The 25,891-nt window shown below is 40.9% G+C and overlaps 2 protein-coding genes across 3 annotated transcripts; both read right to left on the bottom strand.

Moving 5' to 3' along the window:
* Positions 1-269: 269 nt before the first annotated feature.
* On the bottom strand, positions 270-14,320 carry api5 (apoptosis inhibitor 5). The gene is made up of 14 exons (XM_086029405.1): positions 13,959-14,320; positions 11,627-11,788; positions 11,429-11,522; positions 9,170-9,235; positions 8,271-8,422; positions 6,933-7,139; positions 5,195-5,299; positions 3,734-3,823; positions 3,006-3,187; positions 2,811-2,904; positions 2,678-2,734; positions 2,414-2,499; positions 2,185-2,327; positions 270-877 (listed from the first exon to the last, which is right to left on the bottom strand). The coding sequence occupies exons 1-14, from the start codon at positions 14,028-14,030 to the stop codon at positions 798-800; spliced, it is 1,590 nt and encodes a 529-aa protein (XP_085885531.1). The 5' UTR covers positions 14,031-14,320; the 3' UTR covers positions 270-797.
* Positions 14,321-16,085: 1,765 nt separating this feature from the next.
* samm50 (SAMM50 sorting and assembly machinery component) lies at positions 16,086-25,573 on the bottom strand. 2 transcript variants are annotated; one of them, XM_086029389.1, is made up of 15 exons: positions 25,384-25,573; positions 23,963-24,073; positions 23,780-23,881; positions 23,621-23,708; positions 21,716-21,822; positions 21,492-21,622; positions 20,522-20,609; positions 20,313-20,441; positions 19,560-19,631; positions 19,387-19,473; positions 19,208-19,278; positions 18,981-19,048; positions 18,749-18,895; positions 17,548-17,689; positions 16,086-16,248 (listed from the first exon to the last, which is right to left on the bottom strand). In XM_086029389.1, exons 1-15 carry the CDS (start codon positions 25,402-25,404, stop codon positions 16,203-16,205), a joined length of 1,410 nt encoding a protein of 469 aa, XP_085885515.1. In that variant the 5' UTR covers positions 25,405-25,573; the 3' UTR covers positions 16,086-16,202. The 2 variants fall into 2 exon arrangements, with proteins under 2 accessions (XP_085885515.1, XP_085885514.1); XM_086029388.1 differs by having other exon boundaries at positions 18,749-18,905; positions 18,982-19,048.
* Between the last annotated feature and the right edge of the window lie 318 nt (positions 25,574-25,891).

Genomic DNA, 25,891 nt, shown 5'->3' with positions numbered 1-25,891 from the left:
CTGGAACTTACAGGCATATACATTTTGCATTTCTGGTTCTACAGGGTGGGCCAAGGTTTCATACATCCCTTGTGGGCCAAGGGATAGAAGAAATCTATGTCCCACATAGGGATGTATGAAACCTATGGCCCTCTGGTCAACCCTTTACCATCATCACATTTTTATCTTTGTCATTATCACTGCGGTGGTAAAACAACAAGGCAAAGAAAAGAAGCAAGTTATCGGTACATTTGTGTATGTTATCGTACACGAAGACATGACACCCACCGTTCATACTTCCATACAAGTTTATGATAAAAATCAGACAACATCAGCAATTCCTACAAAGTAGTAATAGTCGGCCAATTCAAACTGAAGCTCTAATAATAACAATTTAAAAAATGAAAACAAGATTAAATAAAAAGGTAAAAACAAATGCATTCCAAAATCACATTGCAAAACAAAGAGGACCGTTTTTTTCTTTTCTTTTCAAAAACACAGAGTGGGACCAAGACTATTTATGTGTCACAACTCTGCAGTCTTTTTGTTCCACAAGGATACAACGGCATTCATAAAAACAACAAGAGAGAGGAACTAGAGCTACGGGCCTTGGCTTCTTGGCGGGTTCTAGTTGGTCAGGATAGAAATGCTCATTGTAAAGCAGGGCCTTTTTTTTTTTTTTTTTTTTTTTTCTCTCAAATGGAAGTGGGACAGTAGTGGTGGTACAAAGTCCGTTTAGGATGACAATAAAGGTCCCGGCGTAATGCAGTTCAGTGAGTGAAAAGGAGACCCCCACCCCTGCCCCTTTGTGACCCGCTTCAGTAGATCCGCCCTCGGCTTCTGTTGCCTCTGGTGCCGAAGCCCCGTCCCCGTCCACCCCTGAAGCCGCCGCGCTGCTCTGTAGGCAACAGTGGTGGTAGACACCACAACGTTAGCAATAGCCCACACAAATTACACAAAGTCAATCCAATTTTAAAGGAGGTTTGAATCATTTTGAGTGCTACTCTATATCAGGGGTGCCCAAGTTCGGTCTTCAATAGCGCTTATCCAGCCTGTTTTAGTTCTCTCTCTTCCAACACACCTCATTGAAGGATCAGTTCATCAGTAAGCTCTGAGAAGCCTGATAACAATTCAGATCATTTGAATCAGGTGCGTTGGAAGAGGGAGACAACTAAAACGGGCTGGATGGGGACTCTTGAGGATCGGACATGGGCACCCCTGCTCTATACTCAAAGTGATATAACAGGCTGTACACCAAGTTTTTGGGTCACTAAATATATAAATATACTTTTAAAATAAATATGTTTCCCCGTATAACAAGCACGCTACCTATTTCAGATCCATTTCATGTCAGAGAAAGCAAAATCAATCATTTCTGAGGACCCAGTTTTAAAACATTTTATTGGGAATTTATGAATAAGGCCTCCAGGGGTGATTTTATTAGCTTTGTAATCGTTTCTAGTAATTGATAAACAAGGGACTAAAAGGGATTTAAAAAACAACAACAATAACAACAACAAAAACAACAATTTAGCAAAAATATTTTTTTAATTAAGGGGTAGGACTGGATACTTGTTTTATCTTATTTCATTCATTTTATTTTTTACAAAAATGGAGATAAAAATGATTTAAAAAAAAGGGCTAATGATTTTTTTTTTTTAAAAAGGTGTTTGTTTGTAATTCAAATTGATAAATCGTGGTCCAAGTACACCTTTTTATTTATTTATTTATTTATATTTAAATACATAAATGAGGAAAACCAAATATTCTTTTATTTTGAACTGATAAATCTGGGAGCCAAGAATTGTTCAACTTCTTTGTTCATTTAACTAAAGGCTAAGAATCACATTTTCTTGCAAGGTTTTTCATTCATTTCAAGATCCCATGCAGAATAAATAAAAGGATTCACTAGCAAACATATTTGTTAATGATTTATTAATTATAGTCACCATACTCTCGTCATATAGTGTAGATGGGGTGGGCTTTGGGCCAATCAAATCAAGTTTCTGTGTGCCAGAATGTAGCATATAGTTATGAAAAAGTGTTAATGTTGTCAAATATGGACTCATCGAAAGCAAATCCACAACTTTGTCAAATATAATCCTTGCCAGCCTCAACATCGTGTGCATAAAACAAAGAGCATGTCAGTATGTTACTACCAAAAGGTCAATGTGTGCCATGATTAGAGTGTGCTTGCATTCCCACCGTAGTTAAAGTTCCCTAGGGAGGCGCTGTATTTGCCGCTGGGTGGGTTGTAGATTTGCCGAGCATCGCGCCGAGGCTGTGGGGCTATCTGCTTCTTCAGGGTGGCGCCCGGGCCTGCGTCGTCGCCAGACGGGCGCTTAAGACTGTGGGGTTCAAGCGAGAGCAGGGTTGATGATCAGTCACACAAGGATATTTGGGCATCAGCTGTGCTGCAAAGTGTCAAACTTACGCCACCGCTGCCGCCTCGGCCTTCTGGACGGGCTTCCAGGACAGAGTGACGGCGCTCTTAAATGAGGGAGGGTTGTGGAAGAGATCCTGAGGTGCAGAATTGCATGAAATCTTTCAGAGGGAGATGTTGATGACGCAGGCGGCAATTACTTAAAGGTGCGGCGTCTATTCCAGGTGATGACACGATTTGAGGAGTAACCGACAATGCAGTGAGGTGAATTCATGTTATCTTATGGATGAAGTTCCTAGTCAAACTGCGACCAACCTTGATGAGGACATTGATGTTGTTTGTAATCTTCAGGGCCACCACTTTGATCTTGTTCTGATGAACCCCCCCAAAAAAAATGTCTTCGTCAGCATTCACATGTTTTGACAGACTCAAAGGTTGCCACGTCTACCTCATCCGTCTTGAGCGCTTCTCCCGTCTTGCCCTGCAGAGCCACTCGCAGCTGTCTGATGTAAACCTGCAGGCCTCTGGCGAAATACTGTAACCTGTGAGTGCAATCACAACCGGGGGTTATTTGATAGAGGACATTAAAAAGGTGACATTTTATGAATTAGTGTGGCTCATGTCAACTGTGAGTGATGCGCACCTGATCTTGAAGTCTTTGAGGCGCTCGGCGTCCACTTTGTCAATGAGGAAGTCGGGCAGCTTCTTGCCCAGCTGATGGAAGCTGAAGAGCAGACACTCCACATAGCTGAACTGCAGCTTGGGCTCCTCGCCAGCCGGCTGATCGCCGTTCTCCACCTCTTCCGGCGGCAGGGGCATGTACTCCTAGGAAAAAAATACAAAAAGAATGCCTGTCACTTAGAGGGTTGTGAAGAGGTGGACATTTCCAAAATTCTCAGGAAAGGTGTTTCAGGCAGAGGTGGAGAACTCAAGTCAACTTAAGGTGTTTTTACACTGCACCTAGTGTGGGCCAAACCCAATGTGGGCTTGGGCGCAGGGTAAGGCACAAGGCCTAAGCGTGACAGTATTTGGCATTGGTTTCCAGTGAACAAGTGAAAAAGTGTTTTGAGGCTGGTGTCTTTTCATGACACTGTCTTGTGTCCCGCAACTCAAGACACCCCATTAATTATTGATCCTTCATTTGTTTTCCTCCATGCTCTTTTTACTACAGAATCACTCCACCACCATCTCTCCTACTGGAAGCATCAGGATGTCGTCGATGTGCGCTTCTCCTAAATTGGAATAAGCTTGAATTTGAGCGCACATGCCACAGTGGTAGCTGCTCCACTGCATGGCGTGGCAATTTTGCACCGCTGTAGCACATAATCAATTAATGGTTCGGGCGACGGTGGGCTGTGTCTGTTTACCCACCAGCAGTTTGATGAAAAGCATGTTGAGGTTGGTCTCCAGTTTGTCCATGTCGCCACAGAAAGGACTCATCTCTGCCAGCAGCTTGAGGACCTGCGTGCGCACACACATAAACGGACACTGTGTGAAAAAGACACACCTTCACGCACGTACCGCTAACTAGCAACAGTGTGACGACTTAAGAGTCGTAAAGAAGAGAGTCACAAGCGGAACACCTTGTCGACTGTGTGTACTGCAGGCATCGCAAGTATTGACGTCACCAAGTATTGGTGACGAGGTGCTGATTGGAACCAGGCATCACTGTTGCATAAACCCTTGGCGGGAATAACAGAACACTTCTTCACTATGTAAGTAATTTCCTTCTTTTAGGTCATGATAGACACCTCTTTAACACCACATGTCATCAGCAATTTAGTGAGTAAATGCAATTACCTTTAAAGTTAGAAAAATAAGCTGTCACTTTTTTTTTTGTCTTAAAGATCTGGCTCATTTGCCAATTTTTCTGATCTCAAAAGCGTGATGTTTGTCTATTCGTAGGTTCTCTAACGCACCAAAATCATGTTTAATATCAATGAAACCGAGACCGAGAGAGAGAGAGCAAGCGTGCGCTTCCTGCTTCAATGTCCACCATGGGCACACAGAGTTTTGGTTGTTAATCAATTATTCAAGTTTACTGAATAATGACTGCTTAATCCATAGAGGATGCTACGACGTGTTAGCTTACCAAATAAGACATTGTGTTACAGCGTTACATCAAACACATACCTTAACGTGTGTATGCTAACTGCAGCTACCTTCCAGACACAACTGTGGCTATGTCAGACATGAAATCAGGCATAAGCACAAACTTGCTTACTTTTTTTTTTTAAATGATCGGGCATCCCCATCGTGCTGCCACGAAAGGCAGGTTTGCATTGTATTGAGTATGTTTGGTGAAATGCGCTGTAACTTTCAGGACTCTGTTGCCAACACGAATTAGCCCTTACAGTGTAAGGCTTACACTACTTTACCCACAATGCTTTTGTTTACATCAACCGGATTACCACCACTGTGCATGTGCGTTGCAGATAGGAAAACAGCCAGCGGGAGAAGTGCAATCTCGAGAGAAAAATAATGTGCCAAATAAATAAATTTTTTTTTTTTTAAAAACGTGTCGACGATTAAAATTAATTGTCGACGATTTTGATCGTCGACGTTGTCATGATTAGTCGACTATTCATGGCAGCACTACCCTCAACATACCCCAAAAAGCAGACAAAGGCAATCAAGTCGCTGCATTCAACCTGTAGTTTTTATTTCCTGGAACAAGGTAGGCAGTTTTTTTGTTTTCCCTTATTTGTGTGTGTGAAATAAATTGAATTTAGTGAGTGCAGCTTATGCACCGATGTGCTCAATAGACAGAATTTTATGATGCGTTAAAAACAAAGTCTCAAACCCAAAAAAGGACACATCGAGGAAACTGACCTCAAGTTGAATGTCGAGCTCGGCCACAGGAGTCGTCAGCGTGCTGAGGTTAGGCAGGACGTGTTCACAAAAGTAGGTCACAAAACGTGTGGAATGCACATTTTTCTAAAGAAGAAAGAATGGAATTTATAACAGCGACATTTTGAACAGTACAAGGAAAATTGGCATTAAAAAGAGTGCTTGAAACATCGAAGATTTGCAGCCAATTGAGAAGACATTTTGGTCTACAATGTGTGTCTAGGCTCGCCTTTGCTTACCGGAACCATTTGTTTATCCTGTCCTATTCTGACCAAGCTTTTGAATCTTGGTAAAACTGTGGTCTCAAGACCATAGACAGCCTGTATATTGATGGCATATTGCCTTCATTTTCTGACACTTTTAAAAAAAATTCATGGTGCCTCACTCTCATTTATTTCGTTATCTTCAGATCCGGCATTTTATCTAAAACCAATTTCCTAACTTCCCGAATCATCCCCTCCGAGACCTAGATGGATTCTCTCCTCATACACAAAACAACACAAAAATCTGTAATTTCAATATCATATCATTCAATTTTTAGGATTAATCCAACCTCCCTGAATTATTTGAGGTATGTCTGGGGCAAGGACCTTAATATCACAATCTCTGACAAACAATGGGATCAGATTAGGCCTGCACGATATGTCGTTTCAACATTGCGATTGCGATGTGCGCATGCGCGATAGTCACATCGTAGGACGTGCAATGTTGGAATTTTTTTTCTTCTTCTTAGAACACGCAAACGTTTGTTTTGCTTCATAATAGCAGCAAGCTACTCCGTGCTCTGCCTGTCTCGTTCACCCCCTCCCTCCTGCCAATCAGTCACCGGCCCCTCCCCCTCCACTCTCACAGCCACTGCTGTCTGCTCTGAAAACACTAACAGGCGACATGGAGGAGGAGACGACAGCGGCAGAAGCGGCAGTGGATTTAGTCCTCAAAAGAAAGTCAACATCCGAAATATGAAAGTATTTCGGCTATAAAAAGGAAGATTCAGAACAAAAAAACATCCTTTGCCAACAGTGCCTCGCCGTTGTTGCTGCAATCGCCTTCACAAGCCCCTGTACGACCAGTTCAAACTAAGAAGTGGGACCCGAGGTGAAATTTCATCTACTCCAAAAACTATTACAGACGCCTTTGCCAGCATAACTCCTTATGATAAGAAGTCCAAACAGCACCGACAAATCACGGATGCAATATGTTTTACGGACCGCTTTAGTTATTGTTATATTTTTGTGAACAACTCAGGGGACTAATGCACCTGCTCTTTAATTTTTAATATTTTTGTGTTAATTTGTTTACAACTTTGCTGAAGTTTCACAAAGGTTTTTTATCTTAATGTTATATTTTTGTAAACAACTCAGGCGCTAGTACACCTTATTTTTTAATACTTTATAGTTTAATGATGTTTATAACTCTTCTGCTGCTTAAGAGGTTTATTATTTTCTTCTATTTTTTTTTTTAAATGACTCAAGGGACTAGTGCACCTGCTCTTTTATTTTTTTTGTTTAAAATATGTTTAATATTTTGCTGCTGTTTACATTGAAGAGTGAAATATAATGTTAAATAAACTATTATGTTACAGAGACATGAGCCTTGTCTATACGTTGCCAGAGTTTTTTAACAACCGTATATGTAGCTCAGTGAAAATGTTACTTCAGGAAACCAAATAAACAGCTTCAGAGGGTAAATCCACGAAAAAAAAAACAGTGGATGTACTCACAGAGAAGAGGGGCAGTGCCTGGCGCGTACACTGCAGCAGGCGGTCCACCGTGTCTGGGTCGGCCGGGTTGAGCGCCTGCTCCAGGAAGGCCTGCTCCACCACCAGTTCCACCAGCTGCTGGCGCCCGCTCACCGTCTGCAACACGCGCAGGCCTGACACCAAGCGCATCAGCAGAACAAACTCTTCCCCTGTCACGTCCTCCAACACCTGAGCGGAGCGAGCAGGGCGCATTGTCAGCAAGAGCTCACTTATGATGTTTGTCTTTAACAATCAGGTCCATTTTGTACAGGTCAGTTTGACATGTGAAACACCTACAAGAGTAAAAAGCACAAAGTGTAGTGAGAGAAACACAAAGAAACACTGCATTAACACCATATTTAGTGTTTTTCATTTGACTGTTTTAAATCTGTGGCCTAGAAGTATTTTTCATACAAATATCTGCTGTATCCATGACCTTAAAGGCCCTGATACACCAAAACGACGTTCACCAACAGTGACAGACGCTTACCCCATGTGGCGTCCGGCCGGCTGTCGGCACGTCACGCTGGCAAAACACACCGCAATGACAGACAGCAATGCTGACCATTAAAGTACCTTCTGCGCATGCATAAGATGTAATACCCTTCCATATCATCGGCGGCAGTAGTCACTATTTCTCATTGTTAGAAAAACCCAACCAGAAAGCTGTTGGCCGGGGGCGGATTATAACAACGTAAACAATGCATTCGGCTATATTCTTCGCTCACGATGAACTCCCACGCAAAGTAAACCCTCACGTTCTTGACACGGTCTTGTGAAATACTTACATTGTCAACCCTCGCTCCTGTACTTGTAAGAAGATTAAGGCAGCGAAGGCGCACTAACTGTTTATCCGCATTTGTCACGTCCCGTTGGTGCTCCAAGCGCTGATTTGCTAGCTAACAGCCAATCAGAGTGACCAAATGTCATGACTGGCGACGTCGATTCAACATGCTTAAACGCCCCCAAGACGGGTTACGACACTACGACGGTGGTCACTACACCAATCAGACGGCGCTTAAAGACGCCACGGCGCTTCACGACCTCCGACGTCGGTTTGGTGTATCAGGGCCTTAATACTGCGATACTGTAGGCTAGTGACTACAATGCGTTCTGACTTGGGTCGCATCGCTGCCATACAAACAGAACTTAAAAACCGATGTTGCCCCCTAAAATTTTGTAAATCCGGAGTTCGTAATTATATGGACAAAGGTCTTCTATACAAAGCTTAAAACAGTTGAACATTTATAGAACTGTCCTTAATATGCCATGGGGATTGTCATAAATCAAAATCTCAATTTACAAACATACAAGGCCCACCTTCTTAGTCTCTGCAAAGATGTACTCCTCCACCTCCTTTGTCATGACGTCCTCAGGCAGGGTCTTGAGCTTGGTGGACAGAAACTTGATGGCCCCCTCACGCACAATGTCCTCCCCTTGAAGGATCTGCGAGAAGAGGCCACCGAGGGTGCCTGCGCGACACGAAACATCCTTAATTAACCCATTAAGCCCCGGAGCGAATAACTGCGTTTCTACCACTAGAGCCGGGAGCGCTGTTGCGTCTTTCTACCTTTCAAACCGGGGGAGCGGATACGTCACTGTCCTTATTTAATCAAATTCTCCATCTCTTAGCCAACTTAATGCATCAGAATATACATGTGACGGTGTCGCGAGACCGCGGAGGATGTCGTGGATTTTTTTCTAGCCGTAGGTGGGCTAATGGCGGACGCCGTCAATCGCCGGGAGCTCTGATTAAAGTAACGGCAGTGATATATAGACGATGTGCACGACCAGTGGAACCAGTCGAACGTGATATGATATGGTTTGTAGACAATTACGATATTGACGTCTTTGTAACATAATAGAGGATGGTGATTATCATTCGATTTTTTTTTTTTAATCAAAATAGTGCTTCTCTTGCACTGACACGCTATTTTTACATCTTTCATTGAAACAGTAAATAATACATTTCGCCTGTATGAAAGCCACATGTCTAAGCTCTTTAATTCTTTTGGAATTATGTATGCTACAGGGGCTGAGATATTAATCATTTGATAAGTGTTTCTGGGAGAACTTCAGGTTTTCAAGGATAATTCCAAAGGCGACCTTAGGTTTTGGGGAGCTGTTGAGAACGGCGCTTTAGGCCTTAATGGGTTAATGTTAATAGGGGGAAAACTGCAAATGTTTACAGGAAGAGACAAACGCAAACACTCACGTACCCTTTGCGTCAATCTTGAAAATGGAAATCAGTGAAACGTTCACTTGGTTGAATTCAGCTGTGTCATCTAAAAAAGAAATGGAGATATTACACTTTAAAATGAGTTTTCGCTTAACACTGCCACAAAAATGAGTGACAACGAATTTATAAAACAATACAGTGCTGGTAACTCAATTTAATCATATAGACAATACATTTTTCCCAGATGAAATGAATTCAAATCCCATTAATCCATTCAAGCCCCCAAAGAACACAAATGTTTTTGTTTGTTTGGTTTCATGAATAAAAAGAGCATAGTATTGTATGGACAACAATACAATGTAAAGGAATGAACTGATTTAGTAAATTGTAATCCCGTTCATGCTGCAGTATTTGTATTTGTCATGGGAAAAACCGCCTCCAGTGTGACAGGAGGCTTACCATGACAAGTCGGAATTATGAAGACAAAACAACACGGACACCCAAGGATGATTTTTACTGGCCAGGAGAGATGAACAACAGCAATCTGGTTCAGATCTCTGTCGTCCCCCTCTTTCCTGAGCCTTTTATACTTGATCCATTTATTGAGAATCACAATGTCAGCAGCATTATAATCGATACAAGATAACAGAGCACAACATGTGATTTCATTTGATTATAGCTAGATGTGTGTTCGTCTCACCACATCCTGTCCCTTTCCTTGATATCCCTCCCTTATCTATCCTAGTCATCCCGACCTTGGTTAGGTCACAACATCCTCAATGATGTACTTTATTTCTGTAAACATACAGGCTACTTCTACCCCCGAATATGATGAAACATCACATTTGAATATGATGAAACACTACATTTGATAATAATGAAATAACAAGACTTAACTGAAGTCTGAATATGATTGCAGAATATATGGAATGTGGATGCATAATGATAGAAGACATGAATGCATGATTAAATGAATGAGTACATAAATGCCTTCACAGTGTTTTAAAGGGGAAGTTAAGTCAAAAATGTTTTTTTACAATCCACCTTACTCCTGAGCACTCTAAAATATCATGCACGGCTTTGTAACTTGTTGCGCTGTTGGCGGTTGTACTAACAAGCAGCAGAAGTTGAATCTGTAGCTACAAGAGCAATCTTTTGAACAACTGGCTGCACGGACGAGGAGTGTTGTGACTCGCTAAAGCTTGCAGCGCCGACCCAGGAACATTGACGAATCAGCAGAGCTCACAGAAATTTGGGGAAGATTGATTGCAGTTTGATGACAATGAGCGACGTGGAGCTTGTTTACATGAAGCGTCCCGGTAATGTGGTTACCAAGCAGTGGGTAGTGTTAGGTCTGGCTGGCTCCAAAGTCTGCTTGAAGCCAAATAAGATAAATAATACTATGTAGGTACACATACACCGCAGAGCTTTTCAGATTGCTCATTGCCGCACATCTGAAGCAACAGAGTTCAGTAAGTAGTTAAACATATGACTGCACCTTGTCGCTGGCCTCTTTTCTACATCATCCTCCTACCTTGATAAATTAGCAGGACGCAGGATTGAAATGTTTTCTCTTATAAGCTGCAACAACAGGAGCCCACACTCGCCTAAATATGGTAGTCTGATTTATATTGCATTTGTGGAATATGAACTAAGCAGAAATACCCATCAGTTTTTATTTATCTCAGGAGGCTGACACGAGATGACATGACATGATTGCATAGTGCCTAAAACCCGTATCGTACTGAGCGGTGAATGTTTGCGAGCGTTTGCACACGGCTCAAATGTAGATTTTTCGTCAGGGTTTTTTCAAGACCGCAAACGACCATCAAAACTGTTAGCAAACGTCTTTGCGTCCTTGAACGAAACCTGATGAAAAAAATCAGCGCTCACTACGTTCATTGACACTCGCAAATTTTCACCATTCAGTGGGATATGGGTTTAAAGGTTCAGCTTGCATCACATGACCGCACTCAGAAAACAGGTGAGCCGTGATTGGTCGTTACCTGAGCACATGCCTTTAAGGGGTGTGTCTTCGTGAGTGACATTAGAAATCGAGTCTCATTGGAAGGTTTGTCTGCATGAGTGTCTGGACACGAGTTGTGGCTTGTAGCATCTACTTGCGAGTGTTCTAACATTTTCTTTGTGTGTTTGACTGTTTGTCCTGTTCATGGCTTAAAGTGCATCGACGACTGTGGCTTTCCTTGCACACATGCAAGGGCATTGCACTTAACTGTTCCATTTTTGGGGGGGTCACTCATATGTCAAACTACCACTTTACCATCTACATATCCAATACCTGTGTGAAGAAGTTGGGTGAGAATATCCGCCACCTTGAGGATGTTGTCGCCAGTCGCAAACCTCGGGAGCTCCTTAATAGCCTGCCGCCGAATCTGGACGAAAGTAAGCAGGCGGCCGTAAGATGCTTGGAAATGACAGTGCATGAACGTGGCCTGAGGTTCTATTTTGTGAGACAGCGCATTGTTGTCACACTTACCGACACATCGTCGTCTTCGCAGAGATCCAGCTGGGCGTTGATGGCCGCATCCGCCAACTCCGGGAAGCTGCTGAAGAACTTGGGGATGAATTGAGCCGCCAGACGCTTCTCCTTGGGCCCGCCCTTCACGCCATTCAGGATGACTTGGTAAGCATCTTTGTGCTGCAGAATGCAAGGAACAAGAAAATAATTGGTTTATCTGCATGTGTTTAACATAATTGGACACTGACTAATTTCCTCATTAAAAAACAATAGATTGTTATACTAACAATAGTAATTGTAGTAGTTATAGTTAAAGGTATTTATGTATTTGGTCGTAATTATGTCTTCCTCTTCTCTCTGCTGAGTGTGCACCCCCTTACGTGTGTGGCTGCATGATGCAATACCCCAGCCAGAGGCAGGCAACTGCCTGTTTGTGGCTTGTTCTTATTCAACCATCGTCTGTAAGTAACTTAGACAATTGTGTGTACCGGTAATGACCATGCAACATTTATATAGGAGCTCAATTGTGGCTGATTGTACTGTGTTGTTGACTGAACATACTAATGGCTATCGCTAATGCTAATCGTTAGCATGTCTGCCTGTTTGTGGTTTATTCTTGTTCAATCATCGTCTGAAACTAACTTAGCGACAATTGTGTGTAATGACATTTATATACGAGCTGAATTGTGGATGATTGTAGGTTGTTGACTCAACATACTAATCGCTATCGCTAATGCTAATCGCTATCGCTAATCGAAAGCGAATGTTGCATCGTAATCGTCCGCTGCCGCGGTTGAAGCTCACGTTCCTCTCACAGCCTGCAGATTGGCGTTTATTCTTAACTTTGCATTTTTTAAGTTAAAGTTGTTGTATAACAAGTATTTAAAATAGTGGAAACCATGTCGGGCGGTTCACAACAGCGTAACAGGTAAATCCATCAAATCCAAAACTGTAAGTCCATACATTTACAGTTAAAAATCGTTCTGTAAATGTAGTAAATATCAAATATTTTCATACATATTTTCAACATAGGTGCAACTTTCATCTTATATAAAAGTGCAGCTTATATATTGTTTTTCCATATTATTTTTTCAAAATAAGAGTTATATAAAGGTGCGGCTTATAGTCCGGAAAATATGGCTTTTTTGTTGTTTACACAGATCCCTGAATAAGGGCAAATAGCTGACTCAAAACAAAGAAAGGGATTCTAAAGCAGTATTGGACTGACACTGAAAGAATGGAAGGAAGAGGTAGGTTGAAGAAAAGAAAGGTGGAAGGAAGGCAAAAGGGAAGGAAAAGAAAAAAGCATGTCTGAGAGAATGAAGGAAGTAATAACGTAAGAAGGAAGGAAAGAAGACAAAGGAGGCCTGAGGTGGAAGGAAAATAAAGTTTAAGCAACTGATGAAAAGAGAAGGATGCATGAATACAAACAGGCGTGACTGAGGGAAGGAAGGAAAGCAGAAAAGCAGGTTTAAGCAAAGGAAGGAAGAAAGAATACATGAAGAAAAGGAAGTGATGTGACAGAAGGAAGTGAGGCGGGAAGAGAAGAAAAACAGATTGCGTCTGAGGAGGAAGTAAATGACAAGGAAAGGAAGACAGGAACAGTATGAGGTGGAAGGAAAGAAAAAAGAGAAGGAGGGGGTATGGAAGGCCTGAAGGGCACAGAATTAACAACAACAACAACAAAAAAACAGGTGTGATAGTGATGGAAGGGAAGGTGAAAGGAGGACAATGAAGAAAAAGTAGCTTTAAGTGAAGGAAGAAAGGATATACTGATGGTGGTTTTAGGGATGGAAGAAGGGCGGAAGAAGGCAATAAGATAGATCAGGAAGGAAAAGATGCCACGAAAAAGAGAGGGGAAGGAAAACAGGACCGAGTCAAAGTCCGAAAGTTAACGCTTCAAGGTAGGATCAAGGAATAGCAGAAAAGTAGGTTTCTCCGTCGTAAAGGTAGATATACAGGGGCGTATGGTGAGGAAACGAAAGGGAAAAAAATAAGAAAAATCTAAATGTAGTTAAATGATTTCAGTGTATACCTACCCACTATCCATCCTGGTATTAATGGGACGCCGTATTGTTTAACATTAGAAGGGACACTTAATGTTATTTAATCAAATGTCCGAGTGTGTTCTCGTTATGCACAAAATAAAACGTGCCACGGAGCACCTTCGACTCTGAATTAACATGAGCCCATCACTAGGCTAACAGCTAGATGCTAGCTTAGCCCCATACCCACAACACAAGCTTACGTAAGCTAGTAGCCGACAACATTGGCCTTAAAATTAACGTTTGGCGGTTTCGATAAGCGTCACAATGTAACGCAGAGGCTATTTTTTTTCCATTTTCCTTACCTGGCTGATGTCGTCCTTGGCATCAGCAAGGACCCCGTAGCTTCGATAGAGATCCTCGATAGTGACCGCCATCAGCGTGCCTACGATTTGCCTGCCTGGCGCTCAGCTCAAATGCAAAAATAATACACCCCAAAAATATCCCCTCTCGTCTCTTTTTTCTGCTGGTGAACGGGGTCGTGGCACAAATTGACACCACGTCGGTGTGAAAGTAGCACCACAGAATGGGAGCAGGGAAGCGAAATTTCGAGAAGAGTTTAATAATGAGCAGCCCCACGAATCGTCTGCCGTCCCAGTAACGTTCTACGGACGAGAGGATGGCTAAGCTAAGCGGCTACGGAAGTGATGACGAAGCGCATGTGCACGTTTAGCCAACTGCAAGGCGGATGAAGGCACACGTGACTCAAAATGAGCGAAAAGTGCCGCGCAGTTATGGCGCTCATTTGACGTAGACGCATGTATCCATTCATACATACATCCATTTTCTTTTCAGTGGTGGCGAGTGTAACTGTCCGAGTATTGAGTTAAATTATCCAGTAAAAGTTAAAAGGGCGAAAAAAGAAAAACTAGATTCAGAAATGCACAGGTACTTAGGACAAACGTGAAAATGATTTTTTACTGTAAACTGTGTAGAATACATGCTTTGATAATTCAGGAAAACAGTTTCCTTGATTTATTAACTTACACAATGCTCCTACTGAGGAAACAAAAGTCAGCCAAAAAAGAAAACTATTAAGTTAACAACCGCAAAAATACCATACCTATATGATTTCAGATTAGACCACGGGTGTGAAACTCTTTTTTGTCAGGGGCCACTCTGTAGTTAGGGCTTCCCTCTGAGGGCCGTTATGAGTGTAAAACCAAATGAGTGTTTAATTGTCTCATAGTAGTATTACATACACTGGTATACACAACACATTGATGGATTCTAGTTTGGAAATCATAAATCAAGGACAGTAGTTTAGTTTGTCCAATTATTGTTCTAGCTGCCTTAAAAAAATGTAACAAAAAATTCAACATTATTTATTACACATGACAATTAAGACTATTTTGATACAGATTTTAGCCTGGATCTTGGAAGCTAACACACATGATTTGCTTTCACTGGCCAGATCTACCCCCCGGGTCTTAAAGTTTGACACCAGTGGATTAAACGGAGAATTTTTAAACACCAGAGGCTGTTGGATATGAAGATGGCACAAGACAACATTTTCCCCATAATTCATCCTTACAGTCAAACTATTCTATTAAATAAGCACATGGATGTGGGGAATATGAATATCTTGGTTCTCAAAATCTTTTGCTTCATCGTCATTCATGCTCCCTGGTTCACGTTCCGCCTCTCCATAGATTTCAACCACGGTGGTTGTCTTTGCCTCCCTCTATTTACATCTTTTTTAGCTGTTGAAAAAGGGTTACAAGTCTATTTTGACACAGGAATATAGTACCAATGTATGTTCAAAGGGAGTTTTAAAAAAAGTCAGAAAAGTAACATACTTGATTTGATTACAGACACCGAATACAGTAATGTACTTCAAAAAAGATCTGTACTTTGATAGTTCCCACGACTGTTGAATTAGATAAGAACTGACAAACTCAGTTTAAACAACTGTAATATTAAAACTGCTCTCTCTACATTTAATCAGGGTACACATTTCACATTACAAAAATCTGACAGCGCACCAATCTAACAAAAATGTAACAAATAAGTACTGATAAATGAAATTATCTCTCGATCTCAAATCTGTGTTTACTCACAAATTTACATAGAAATTGTGTGCATGCCATGCCTTTTGTTACTGTATGTATGGTAACACTTAGATACACAGGTTGCCTAGTATGCTTCTTCTGCCGAGTACGAGTTTTTAATAATTTTGCCTGTCACGTAACAGTAGTCATCGCCATAGACAAGTGAAAAAAGACACATTTGTAGTAAATATAGTTGTTTGTACCAATTAAGGGAAATAAGATAATCTCTTTCAAGAAAAGTGATCCCTATTATAAGGAGCTCAGAATTTATTTGTACAAGGAGAGTGCATAATACGGAAAACTTGTAGCCGTTTGTCTCCACCTTGTGGCTCAACAACTTGTCCAGCTCGCCGATGATGAATAAACACAGGGCAATGTTAATTCAGTGCAAACATGTTTATCAATGAAGTGATAAGTTGCAAACAAACATTTACTACAAGCAGTCTTCCCTTTCAGCAACATGGCCGTGGCATTTTTGTTGAACGGAGACTAGTGACTTCAGAGGAAGCGTATTCCCGCTCCAAACTGGACCCCATCACATATCCTGTAAGATGGCAGTCAAAGAAAACAATGTATGATATATTTTGGTTCAATTAAAGAGGACACTTTATGGAAATTTGAGTTTTTCAAGTCTTGTACACGAATAGTTGTGCGTCCGGAATGCCAGTGAGTGAGAAATTAAACACAACAGGTTTTTGATTGAATAGAGTTCATTCTGTCTCTTAATTGTAATTTAAATAATTGGTTGTTAAATCTCAGACAGGTTATTTTTTAGGTTATCATTTCAAAACTGACAGGTGGGTCACGCCCTCATTGAACATCAGCTGAGTCACACGAGTCACTCTACTACACGAGTTACTCACTACACGAGTACATGCGAGTCACACACCATCATGTGACATTCTGAAGAAGGCGAAAGTTTCCGCCGAAACATGTCAGGCAAATGATAACCTAAAAAAATAACCTGTCTGAGATGTAAAAACAAAATTTTTAAACAACAAGTTTCTTCACCAATGACACAAGCTAGGGTGGACAAAGTTCCAAAGCAATAAAATATGCCAATGCAATGTGCCATGCCACTAAATTGACAAATGTATTTGCATGGTTTGGTGATGAAATGCAGTATATGATAATGCAATGGAATTACTGTGGACTTGCAGTGTATATAAAAAGTCTACTCACTCTTGTTCAAATGTCCGGTTTTTGTAATATTAAAAAAGTGAGACCAAGAGATATAATTTCAAAGCTTTTTCCACCCATCAAACACACATGGGGAAAAGATGTTATGGTCAACAACTTTTTGGCCATAATTCCAAAATGTCAGCCACAATCTCAAAACTCAGCTGGGGCAAGTTATTTATAATATTTAAAAAGAGCAGTCAGTGTTAGCACCATGCCTTCAGGCTTCTGCTCAAAAGCCCCAAAAATGTCAGCAACAGACAATTGGAAGATCGAAACTTTACTTGGGATGAATAAAAGGCACTTAAAATAGTGGTTGGTGTGTGCTGACCTCCTTTTAACATGAGTTTCACTTTGTGTTCAATTCTGAACACAGCCTCAACCCAGATCCCACATTGATTTTCTTTTCCCAATTGAGTCATATAGGTTATAAAATGGTGGAAACGTCATGAAATGATTTATTTTGGTCTTTTTTTATGTCATAAAAACCTTGTATTTGAACAAGGGTGAGCAGACTTATATATACTGCACACGGTAGGTGGCACATACATAACTTTTCAGGTATGACAACATTTGTGTAAAAAAGTAAGTCTCCTTTAAATGAAAAACAAATCTCCCTCGCGTGGACATCAAGATGGCATTTGTGATTCAATAGCATCTTTACCTGTCTCCACTCTGAACTCCCATGGGAATGCAGTAGTTCAGCTCCAGTCTGGCAATGTTGCCTAAACGCAACACAATGCCAAGTCCATATGACCAACGGATGCACTCTGCCAGCTTCTTCAAATGTGCTTGAGGGCCCTCCCCTAAGCATGAGAAATGCAATGATACTCATTATTTTTATTATTACAGGTCCATTTAGTATTTAAACACATCACCATATTTTTCAGCATACTGGTCAAGATCAGATTTTTGAAGAAAAACAATAAGTCCCAGTGAAAATAATGGAAACAGAGTTAAAATACGTTCCAAAGTGAAACTGTGGCCATCGTAAAACCTTTATTGACTATAGGCAATATTTTAAGTAGCACTTAAGCATTCTTCATGCATGTTTAAAAATACAATTGAAAAGTTTAATGACGAAGGAGGAATGCAACGGCTAGTTGCATCACAGATATTTCACGTTTTAACATTCTTAGTAGTGTAAGTATAAAAATAAGTGAACCATTGTTAATACTAGAAGGTAAAAAAACTTTCCAAGATGAATGACATCATTAAAAAGGGCTAGTCGCTTCAAAAACATGCCTAGCATGTCATTTTCAATATTCTTAGGTGTGAAAGTGCAAAAAAGCTGTGAATACCAGTGTCAATAGTAAAACATAAAAACAGCACTCAATTTGTAACTTTTCTTGCTTCTTAATTATCATACAAGTGTGGCAGAAAAAAAGTAAAAAACATTTTTCAAGAATATGTTCCCAGCAGGCCCACTAGTTGAAACATGGCATTCTGATTAATATTGCGTTTGTGGAATATGAGTTAAGCAGCAAAATCCACCCGTTTTTAGCCATCTCAAGGGGCGGCCATTTTGTCACTTCTGTCGACTGCAAATGACAACTACTCCGGGCTCAGGTAACGACCAATCACAGCCCAGCTTCAGAAAACAGGTCAGCCGGGATTGGTCGTTACCTGAGCAGTTGTAATGTCATTTTCAGTCAACAGAAGTGACAAAATGGCCGCCCCCAGAGATGGCTAAAAACAAGTGGATTAACTCTTATTCCAGCAATGCAATATTTATCTGAATGCCTTGTTTCACTAGTGGGCTTGCATAGAACATACTAGGTTGACAACAGTTCAACAGGTCAAATTCCAAGCTGTGATGTTCGACTTCTACATTTAAAAAATTTTTTTTTTAGTAGCTAACCCACCATAGTTGAGGTTACAAAGGTTCCCGGCATTGAGGAAGAAATGCGTTCGGAAGAGGTCGCCGAAGCCCCCCCTGCCAGGCCGGAAGGGCAGCGGAGTGTAGAGGTGAAGGCCTCCCGCCCAGTAGGCTTCTCCTCCCAGGTAATCGCCTGTCATACCAGTAAAATCCGAAACACCAACAATTAAAATATACTAAATAAGCAACAAAGCTGACAGCGAAGCCAACAAGCTCACCTTCACTCTGCGGGCCCATGCTGTACATGCTGAAACCACGAATACTGGTGGGGCCGCCCAGATAGAACCTGGATGGATGATAAAGGAAATTATGACTGACTATCCATCCATCCATCCATTGTGGGAGCGAGTCAAAGTTTGATGGTCATTTCGAGGATTTGCAATGACAAAGGGAGCGGAACTTGGCTTTATCTCCACGTAAGATTGAAAAAGAAAATAGTAAGCACCTGTCTGCTATGCTTGTTGGCTTGTCACCAATAGGCAGCAGCAAACCACCCCACAAGGAGGCAGACAGAACCTGGAAGAAAAATATCTGAAGTGTTGGTAAACAAAATTCTAACATAAACTGTGATTATTTTGTATCTTTACAGGTTTTAATAGGTTTTTTTTAATGTGTAAATCTCACAGAGTCCCAGAAGAGGCTTTTATTGAGCTGGATTTCAAAGTCCTCTTTGAGGAAACTGGCATCTCCTCCTGTGTAACCGGCAAGCTCCTGCACATATCAACATCAAATATTCCATTAATTAATTAATCAATGAGCCTGTGGAGTAATGCCTGCTCTAGTAGCCTGCAACTAACCTGATGGATTTTCAAGAGGCCACCTTTCCTTGGCAGGATGGAGGAGTTTCTGGTGTCGATAACCATGGCGTGCTGAGGGGGAAACAACACTGTCATCAACCTTGCAGGGTTGTTGCATCCACCAAGGAGGTTATGTCATCAATAGAGTGGATGTGTCAATTTGTTTGTTTGTATACTGTGTAAACTATAGCTTTGATACAGATCCATGGATTCCCATTGCATTTAGGTTCAAAGTCCACAATCGCGTATTTATATCACTGCCGTTATTCATTTCAGAGATCCTGCGATTGCCGGCGTCCGCCATTACTGCTCGAAAAAATTCCGGATCTCCTCCAACGACTCACGACACTGTCACATGTCTATTCTGATGCATTTCATTGGTTAAGAGACCGAGAATTAAATAATAAATAGAAAATGATGTATACGCTCTCCCGGATTTAAGGGTAGAAAGACGCAACAGCGCTCCCGGCTTTAGCGGTAGAAACGCGGTTATGCGCTCCCGTCCTTAATGGGTTAATAACTAACAATGTGGTTGAAAAGTTCATTTATTTCAATTAAAAAGTTAAAGCATATTACACTCAAAAGACAGTTTCGTTTTAATTTAATTTATTTTTGGAATCTGACTGTTTTTGTTAAACATCTTCTATGGTACAGTATAAAAGATGGTATGGTATGGCTGTTGTCTACAACTGTACATTTCTTGTTTGATTAAGATGGAAAAATGATGCCATGTGTGACTAAAAGCCATAATACCGCAAGTGACGACTTGAGGGAATGTCCACTCTCTTCCCGAACAGCGAAGGAGGCGGTACGAGCCAGACATCCCAAATCTCTCCACACACCTTCCCACTTCAGGGTTTGGTTGGTCTTCCACACGGGGAACTGATAATGGATGGATGGCATACAATAAATGTCTTCTCAAAGTGACATTGTCGATCATATAAACGTTTGCGGTTATTTACATTCAGCTCCGCTGACACGCCACGATCCGTCTCCCTCAGCGAACTCCACGGAAACTGACCGGTTACTTTGTAGGCGTTGAGCGTGATGCTGAACAATGGGAAAAACAAAGAAATGCAAAGTCACTTCATGGCACACCATTTCCTCTCTTATTCCATAACTAATGACACACAAGATTATCAGATGTAGTACATATCAATTGGAGAATCCTGATGCAAGCGACCTCTAATTAGCGAGATAAACAACACATCAGACGGAAAAAAGTGTGAGAATTTTGCACTGATCCATCCATTATACATAGCTTGCTCACATTAAGGTTGCTGGTTGGTTGGAGTCTTGTGCCAGCTGACTATGGTCACAACACGGACTGGTTGCCAGCCAAAGCGAAAGGCACAGATGGACAAACAAACATTCACACTCATATTCACCCTTAGGGATAATGTACGGGAATGGCTCTCAAACTACGGTACTACTACAAAGTGCCACCTGAAAAAAATACTTAAATACTCTCCAAGTACCACCATAAAGTCCAACATAAAAATACAGGAACGTGGTAGGCTTTAGTGCTTGGCAAAATATATGGAAGATACACACATACATATTTTATTCGATATTAATGAAGTTAAATTAGTACTGAATGGACTTTTTAGACATTAACATTACACTTAAATATTGAAATATTAAATAAATTTGTGAGTCAATTAAAATGTATTTCACTCTAAATTGCATAATATTTCATGAACATAGCAAATATAATACAATACACCTTTATTTGTATAGCGCTTTCACAAAAGCTGTAGCTGTAACAAAGGCAAAATCAGAAGATTTAAAAATCAAATAATTTGATTTTTTTATTTATTTTTTTTATTTTTTTTTAGAAGTCTCAGTAGTTTGGCTTCTATTTTGGACACAAACGATGCAGACGAGTGCAAAAATAACAGCTTGAACTGTGTCCCATTCTCCCATTCTTACTTGCGTTCAAAGTTCCCCAGTTGAGGCTTGAAAAAGGAAAGGCCGTAGGAAGTCTCTTTGGTGCCGTACGAGAACTGAAAGGTGAGCTTCTCGGCCCGGCCAAACACATTGGGCAACTTCATTCCCAGCACCTGCCATGAAACATTATTGCACCATTATTTAGCAGCGACAACCAAAGTTAGCCTGTCACTCAAGTAAGACTGTCTACCCAATTGTGCGCTCACCATGCTTCCTTCATTGTTCCCGACCATAGTGTTGTAACTGCCTGTCATCCGCCTCAGCTCGGTGACCTCGAACGTCACATCGAGGCCGTTGGGAAGAGCGTCATCACCTATATAACAAATGTAAAAGGTAGCAATAGTAGTTCTACAAGTGCTTCACAAATAAAGTTGGATTGGATTGAATTGAATGCCGCCTGGTTCCAAAATGTCTCTGCTGTCCCTGTTTTTTCTTGCCTTACAGGTTCTCAGTCAATCAAGATATTAACTGAGGTTGATTGTCCCTCTCTCTATTTACATCTTTTTACGTTGTGTCATCATCTGTGAAAGTTGGGAAAAAAATAGCAGCCTATTTTGAAAAAAAAATGTCTTCAAATATAAGCAGGAATAGTGAAAAAATGATCAGAAAAATACTAGGGTCAAGTACAGATTAGAGTTGGCAATAGTCAAATTTTGACACAGTTTTACCGTCTCCTAACTATATGATAATACCGTCACAAATTGTAGACTTATTTTCATGCTTGAGCCGACTATTGCAAGTCTGTCTAATATAATAATATAGGCTGGACTCGTAGCCCAAATCCGCAATCAATGTTTGTTTACCTTTTACCCCATGGGCTGCACATGACTAATTGATGTTACAAGAAACATTATAGCCCACAATTAGTTTAAAATAGTTACAGTAATATTAAGTTGACAACACAACTAGACATTTAAATTTGCTATCAAAAATTATATCTAATATCATATTAGGTCCTTATGCGCTGCAGGTTTTTTTTTTTTTCATGATGGTGTTGAAAGTGACACCGTTGCTATTTTTAGACACCGCGGGATACCGTACTACCGTAATACCGGCCAACCCTAATACAGACAGCTGAAGAATGAGTATTGGTGGGCATTCCGTCAGACTGACAGACTGGTCCGCCAGTCCGTCGCTGACGGATGCCTGTTTTGCTGACAATTGACAAATGACGGGACATCGCCCGTTTTTTTACATTTGCTGGCCAGACCGACTGACGGACCAACAGACTTCTGACAGAGTAACTGACAGATCGACAATTACCATTCAGTTCGTCACGAAAAATGACGGACTGACGAATGAAGGGCGGGTACAATGGCCGCTGATGGACGACGAATGAGACCCAGCAAAATGTTGTAAAATGCGTACCTTTGAAAACCAGTACAGTAAAGATGTATTTGTACTTTGTCACTTCCCAACATGTTAAATATAAAGCACAATATATTACATTTAAAGACATCATTTTTATGCAGGATATCTGCTCTCTTTGAGGTAAATATCTAATTTACAAAAACGTAGGGATATTGGGCTTTCGGGTGAAATTACAGCATGAACTTAAAATACGTGTGGTGAACCTAATTTGTCCATTTCCAACAGTTTTTTGTTAGAACTCTTTGCACAACTTGCTGTTCTCTAACAAGGAGCTGAAAGGCAAAATTTACAACAAGTTTTACCAGTACCTTTTTGTTACTCTTCCAGTCTTCCTGCTGCAATCTGCTGATGGCACTGTAAGATCAATTCCCTCCGAGAACATCCTGCTTGAAACCTTGCAATTGTCAGGTGTCATCTTGGTCAAATGATGTCATAATGTGAAGAGCAATGATGGATTGAACTGTTTAAGTACCATTTCTAGGTGAACCAGGAAATGTATTGGTCTATTCATGGATCAAACACCTGTTCAGCTCTTTGTTAGAGAAAAGCCTGTTATGCAAAAAGAACTTAAACATTGAACCGTTGGAATGTGCGTTCTGAAGTTTTGAGAGGTTCAAATTAAATTCACCTGAAACGGTCATAGTCCATTTTTAGGTTCACACCTGCAAATTTCGGCCAAAATCCAATAAGCCCCAACTTTTTGTGAGTAATGTATAATGTCTGTTTTGTGTTTGATGTACCTCTGGAGGTGTCAATAACAACTTCGACTTTCCGGAAGATTCCGAGACGAAGCAGCTTCTGTCTGGCTTCGTGGGATCTTTTCATTACCTGTAACAACACAGTAGCTTAGATTCAGTAAACAGGCCATAGTTTCACTTTGCAGTATTTACAGTACATACGTCAATTAAATTCCTTGCTCGGAAAACGTCCGAGATCTCATAAGACAGCAGGTCCTCCTTGGTCCTACCAAGCCCGTCTATATGCACCCGCTGGACCACCACCTTTGGATATTCAACAAACACGAGGAAAATTCATTTCACAAGGACGTTTTGTAGGATATTTGGCAACTACGTGGAACTTACATCCTTGTTTTCTAGAATTTCCTGCTTGGGCTCCTGCTCCATTTCAGGAGGCTCAATGTCATCAGCATGAACTCCCAGCTCAGGACCCTGCATGGGCAGAGGGTCCAGGCTCTGCAACACCACGTTAAACAAAGACAAACAACCATCAGAAACACACTGTAATCAAACTGAAACAATTGTTCTTCCTAAAATCAGTAATTAAAGATACGATCTGGGTCTTAAATAGTTGTTTGATACAGTGTTCCTGTTAATACGCACACTCCATTAGGCACACCTGCACCATCTAATGACATGCAATAGAAGAGTAGTTGCATCAAATATGTTGAATTTACAAAGATAATCACATATTCCCACATTCCAAAAACACGCTTGGTAAGCTAATAGGAGACTCCAATTTGTCCATTGGTGTGAATGCTTGCATATGCAATTATTATTATTATTATTATTATTATTATTATTATTATTATTATTCATGAATCCTAAATAAACTTTATCAATTTGGGCAAATATGTTGCTAATCTTTTAGTTGACCTGACAGAATATTTCCAGTCAAATCAGTGTTTTTGTTTTAGACGCTGCAAACTTCAGAATACAATTTCTGGAAAAATTGATTGTGAAAGCTGAACAACTAACACTGGCATGAAATGCTGTGGAATGAACTGAACTGTTGACATGCAGAGTGTGTCAACTTAAAAATTGAAACAGTTAGAATCGGACTACGAATATGGGAGGAGAGTGTAAATATCAAATAGCTGTTCAATTTGTAATGCAAAACATGATATAGTGAAAAATGTGGCAATTTTAATAAATTGCCAAATTAATGTTCTGAAGCAACGCCCTGAATGACCTCAATGAATAGGTTGAATTGGACAGGAGGAGCACAAATGGAGAGAATTAAAACATAATAGTTTTGGTTGAGAACGTGTGAATATTCTTCACCTAAATACAACGACAATAATTTGACTCAACTGAGCATTATTGATCATCGTGCAGTATTATTACATCTCATTAAATAGTACGAATTTATCTAATAACGTGTCTAGTGAGTGTACAAAACAGTATAGTGCAGTTCAATGCAGTACATCTTCATGTCAGTTTTTCCATTCCCAGATCAAAACGCACACGCACGCGCGCACAGTGACGTGAAGACTGCGAGCTGGCATCTTAAGTGAAGCAAACCTCAATTGTCAGCATTGTGGGGGTTAAAGTCTAAAATGCACAGCGAACAAAAAGTTAAGGAGATACAATACCAAATGTGTATATTTTGTTCGGAAACAAGCGTGGAGCATTGGACACCAATGCCCACAGTCTCGTTGAAGGGTGGACGCTGTCACCGAGGGCCTCCCTTTTCTCCTTAGCAGTCGCACACGCCGCGAGAGGTCAAACACACATAGCAACGCATTTCCGTTGGCTTTTCTTACCCTGGCGTGGACGGTGCCCATGCTGAGATCCACGTGACGGCGACCCGGTGGAAAACGGTGATAGTTGAGAGGGGGGAAAAAACGCAGAAAGCAAACATCCAACACTATTACGCGGAGACAGGAGAAAGGGCTTCACCCAAGGAGGCGGCCATGTCACTTCCGGAATTTGGTTGGCTACGCCCACCGGGAAGCGGCCATTGCTCGTCAGTACAGTAAATACACAAACAAATACGTTTTTAAAAATCAATGTATTTATAAAATAAAATAGTTTGTTTTAATTGTATTAATCATTCTGTCAAATGAATGTGTGAAAAATGTGAATAATTCATGTGAAGAAAATGTAGGTATAATTGCAATGGCCCTCCGTGGGACACCAAAACTGTGATGTGGCCCGCGACAAAAATGTGTTTGACACCCCTGCAGTAGATCAGCTTAGCTCCACAAACATTTTGGGAGCTACTTCTTGGGTATCAGTTTGAAAAACCCGTGATATAAAAAAAAAAATACT

Source organism: Filicampus tigris, chromosome 4 (assembly GCF_054856515.1).
Source record: "Filicampus tigris isolate MCC_2025a chromosome 4, RoL_Ftig_1.0, whole genome shotgun sequence".
Classification (NCBI taxonomy): Eukaryota; Metazoa; Chordata; class Actinopteri; order Syngnathiformes; family Syngnathidae; genus Filicampus; species Filicampus tigris.
This window is presented reverse-complemented; position numbering and strand designations above follow the sequence as displayed.

Excerpts from the sequence above, each read along its gene's own strand:
- api5 (XM_086029405.1), bottom strand. The coding sequence starts at position 14,030 with ATGGCGGTCACTATCGAGGATCTCTATCGAAGCTACGGGGTCCTTGCT. Across the intron at positions 9,236-11,428 it reads CACCCAACTTCTTCACACAG|ATGACACAGCTGAATTCAAC; the intron begins GTATTGGATATG and ends TTTCTTTTTTAG. Across the intron at positions 2,735-2,810 it reads AAGCGCTCAAGACGGATGAG|AACAAGATCAAAGTGGTGGC; the intron begins GTAGACGTGGCA and ends GGGGTTCATCAG.
- samm50 (XM_086029388.1), bottom strand. The coding sequence starts at position 25,404 with ATGGGCACCGTCCACGCCAGG. Across the intron at positions 19,049-19,207 it reads CCAACAAGCATAGCAGACAG|GTTCTATCTGGGCGGCCCCA; the intron begins GTGCTTACTATT and ends TCATCCATCCAG. Across the intron at positions 18,906-18,981 it reads GCATGGGCCCGCAGAGTGAA|GGTATGACAGGCGATTACCT; the intron begins GGTGAGCTTGTT and ends TCGGATTTTACT.